At 64.1% G+C, this 4,170-nt stretch overlaps 1 protein-coding gene across 1 annotated transcript in view; it reads right to left on the bottom strand.

The window, feature by feature from the left end:
* The window catches only part of SDK1 (sidekick cell adhesion molecule 1), a 200,020-nt gene that overhangs the window by 31,328 nt on the left and 164,522 nt on the right, over nucleotides 1-4,170 (bottom strand). Inside the window, 2 exon segments of the mRNA XM_023532757.1 lie at nucleotides 260-421; nucleotides 889-968. Of these exon segments, the coding sequence (XP_023388525.1) occupies nucleotides 260-421; nucleotides 889-968 (242 nt within the window).

Here is a 4,170-nt window from a genome sequence, read left to right as displayed (position 1 = left end):
TTCACTTATTTCTTCTAATTTTTTTTTTTTCTCCAGAAAACAAACCAGAACTCTCCACACCTAACACCTACGGGTTCGCTCCGCAGGTCTGGGAGTCCCAGCCCTGCGGAGTCCCCACCCACGCAGGCCTTTGTGACACCTGTGCTCCCCAGCCGTCCCACGTCCGTGCCGGCTCCGGGCCAGCTGGCAGCACGTCCCGGAGTGCGGACAGTCCCTAAACGGTGCCGCGAGGCGGCGGGCCCAAGCGGCGGCCACTTACCCTCGGTGGGCCCAGCGGTGACGTTGGCCTGCAGCTCGGGCCCGTAGGTGACGGTTCGAGCTTGGACGCGGAAGGAGTAGGTCACGCCTCTGGTGAGGTCCCGCACCTTCAGCCAGCGCCGCCAGTTCCCCTTCACGTCCACGGTCACCACCTTGCTCACCCCTAGACCCGCGGGGCAGAGACGGGGGCCGTGAGGATGCTGCCCGCCGCTCGCTCAGGAGGCGCGTCTTACAGTTAGGAGGCGCTTCGGTGGTGGCCGTAGCCAATCCTCAGCGCAGACAAGTGTGATCAGGGTTTGAGCTTGATACGTGGGCCCCGACAGCGGGAGGCACCACGCCTGGCAACAGGAAGGACAGGCGGCCACGGGTCACTGTTGACACGGGAGGGACAGGGCCCGGCCTGTGGGCGCTGCGTGGAGGCTGCGTCCCCGTGTCCAGGTGGGCCTCCCGACGACATTCTGGAGGGGTCCCTCCCACTGGGCTCTGAAGTGCCCGTGTCACCGGTACAGGTGACCGCCAGCTTCCTGGCCGGGTCACGGGGAGAACACGGCCCACGACGCGGGGTCACCTGCCTGGGAGTTAAATGTGGGCTCCCCCAGGAGGGTCCCCGGCCTGACTGGTCTCCAGCACCTCGCGCCACCTCATCGGTGGGCCTGAGGCGCCGCCGGGGAGCCGTGACAACACAGACGACAGCAAGGGTGTCACGGCTTCTGCCGGGAATAATGAGAAAGTTGTGACTTAACGTTTTAGAGGAGCACAGACGCTGAAAATTACACAAACGCGGCATTTTCCAGAAGAAAATGGGAAAATGGAGCTCTTTGGTTAAATACATTAGAAAACGATGCATCTTAAAAACAGCTCCATGAGCGCTGGACGGCGGCTTCGCAGCGCTCCCACGGCCGGCTGCCGCGTCCCGGACGTCCTCGTCCTCGTCCTCGTGGGGACCGCTCCCACGGAGGAGCGGTGCCTGGAGCGCGGAGCTGTCCTCGGTCCGGCCACGTGCGGGGTCGGCGCCCGCGGGTCCCTGGTGCTGAGGTGCCGCCCCTCAGTCCCAGCGCAGCCCTGACCTCAGAAGAGCCTGAGTGTGTTCCCGCCGCGGGGGCCCCGCCCGCCACCAGCCTGCGGCCTCCGAGCTGCCCCCTCGCGGTGCCCGTGTCCACGTCGCGCCTTGTACGAGACGCCGATCCAGCCACGTCGTTCTAAGGTACTTCGGGGTGTACTGACTGCTTTTGAGGGACCCCCAAATCTGGGTTCTTCTGTAGAGAAACGGCCATTTCTGCCCAGAGAGCCTGACCCTCGCCTCGCCTCGTTCCAGAAAGGGGTTTCCCGGACGCTGACGGGCATGCACTGGGTCCTGCTGGGGAGCCAGCTGTTCTGGATAGCAGCCTCTTTTTGGGGGGAAAGAAAGGCCTTGCTTTTCCCAGGGCAGAAGCAAACTCATGTACAGATTTTGTGCATTTTATCCCATGAGGAGGTAGAGCTGGGCTGGCCTCCCCGACTCAATTATGTCAGAATCTTATTTATTTAGTCAATTTGTAAACCGTATCCTGTACTTCAAAGCCTCAGGGTGCGATCACATAAAATACTACAGTTTAAAACGTTTTAAAAAACATAAAAATAACTCTGCCATAATATTGGATTTCCACGAATGTGGCTCAGCGCGGCATGAGGCTCGGTGCTGGGTGTGTGTGTGTGTGGGGTGGGGGGGCTCAGTGCTCCCCTTGGACCAGGAGCTGGCCTCTGGTCACACACGGGAGGAGCCCAGGCTGTGTCCTGTGGGTACTACGGGGCCCTCTGGCCCTGCTTGATGCTGCAGTGTCCGTTCCTGCCCTGGACTGGAGTCGGCAGGTGTCCCTCCCCTGCCCACACCTGGGTGAGGAGCCACTTGCGGGCAACATCACTGTTGTACAAGTGTTTTTTTTTAAGTCTTCACCATACACACGCCTCCATCTGTCTGACCATATGCATCGTGTCTTCGGCAATCTTCACAAAAGAACCAGTGTCACTATGAGAGTTAACGCAGCTCTGTCCCCAAGTAAAGACGCCCGGTGTGTCCATCACGTTTGCTGTCACGTTCTGGGACTCTCTGGGGTGCGTGGACGCCCTCAGGGTTAGACGCTCGTGGCTCCCTGCTGCAGATCAGGCAGTGACCGGGTGGGGCTGGGTCTCCCCAGGAGACCCCCCACTCAGGAGCCCGGCCCCTGCTGGGTGAGGAGGGGCTGGGCCTCTGGGGACAGACAGACGGGGGTGTGGAGACAGCTCAGCCAGGGCTGGACGGGCCGCCGGACCTCTCCCTGCTCCCCTTCCACAGCTCACTGCCAAAGCCAGGACACCCGGGCTGAAGGCCGGGCCCCTCCACAGACAGAGATGATGTTGGTGATGTGACAGACTGTGCTGTTACTCGTGAAAGACACGAAGATGGCTGTGGCTGAAGCGACTCCACCAGCTGTCACGTGACAGAGTGACAGTTCCACGTGTGGCCGCAGCCCGGACTGCTGCTGCCGCTGCCCCTGCGCCGGCCACCGGCGCGTTCGGCTGCAGGGACACAGGTCCTCCCGTGACGTGGCTCTGTCCAGACCACCTGGTCAGAGCCCGCCCCTCTCCGGGGCTCTCGGACTCCGGGCCCCGGGCAGACGTCTTGAGGGCTCCGAGCCTGACGAGTCGGTGCCACGATGAGGGTAAACCCGGCCCTGTGTCGGGGCTGCGGCCGGGGCTTGGGAGGATCGCCTGGCTTGGGGTGAGTGCCAGGTGAACGCTGCCTGCCCGTCAGCAAGCCTGGGGGACCCTGTGTGTGGGGTCACGTGGGCAGCGCACGACGAGCCGAGACTAAAACGGAACCTCCGAGTGGAGCCAACATGGCTGTGACATGAACACGCGGCCACCCTCTCGGCCACCCTCCTGGGAGGAGAGGCGGGGGGCGTGGGGAGCCGCTGCACGAGCCCGTGGGGTTCAGGGGGACCGTGGGCAGAGTGGGGGCGTCATGGGGCCCACCCAGGCCCCAGTGCGTGTTCCCCGGGAAGATCGCGGTGACGGTCCTGTCTGCAGAGCAAGTCCGTTCTGACGACACGGAAGCACCAGCCAGGCGACAGGCCCAGAGGAGCAGGTGGAGCTTCCAGAGGGCTTTGCCCCACGAGCCCGCGGCAGCCGAGTCCGGCCCGCAGAGGAAGTCGCACACTCGAGGAGGCGCGGGCGCTCACCGCCGGTGACGAGGAGGGACCAGGACTCGTGGCCACCCTCCCTCGCTGAGCGGCGCTGGTGGGCTGCTCTCCTTGAACGGGTGTCAGGGACCCAGCCTCGTGGGTCCCGCGTGTGCCTGTGTGCGTGCGTGCGTGCGTGCGTGCGTGCGTGCGTGCGTGCGTGCGTGCGTGCAAGGAACGGCCGAGCAGCCCCCGGCCCCGCTCGCTGCTGCATGAGCGGGAGCGGCGCATGTCCCCTCTGGGCCACTCCCGGCCTTCTCCCCGCCGTGCCCCGGCCGCCCGGGCCCCAGACCGGAGCTCGGTCCTGCAGAGAATGCGCAGAGCGTGGCCGGGCTAACTCAGGGCCGTGCCGGGCCCTCCTGCCGCTTACAAGCCAGGTCCCCGTGTCGCCTGCACTGCCCACCGACGTCCGCGACGCTTCCCCCCTCACGGCGTCACCCCTCCGGAGCGGAGGGCACGGAAGCGCTGGGCCGCGGTGTGCCGAAGCATCTGCTCCCCCTCACACGTCGCCGGATGACAGCGAACCTTACGGTCAGCGGCCTCTTAGATCTGACGAAACGAAACCCAGAGCCCGCGTGTGCTTCCTCGAGTCCACTCCTTGCTTTACTTGGATGCACTTCTTTTCAAAGGAAACTTTCGTCACGGCTTTAAACGGCGAGCCGGCCCTTCTACACGTTCGCCCCTGGCTGCTCAACGCGTGTGTTTTTCACAGGCT

The sequence above is a fragment of the Pteropus vampyrus genome, unplaced genomic scaffold, assembly GCF_000151845.1.
Source record: "Pteropus vampyrus isolate Shadow unplaced genomic scaffold, Pvam_2.0 Scaffold90, whole genome shotgun sequence".
Classification (NCBI taxonomy): Eukaryota; Metazoa; Chordata; class Mammalia; order Chiroptera; family Pteropodidae; genus Pteropus; species Pteropus vampyrus.
The sequence above is the reverse complement of the archived record's forward strand: the minus strand, read 5'-3'. Positions and strand labels throughout refer to the sequence as shown.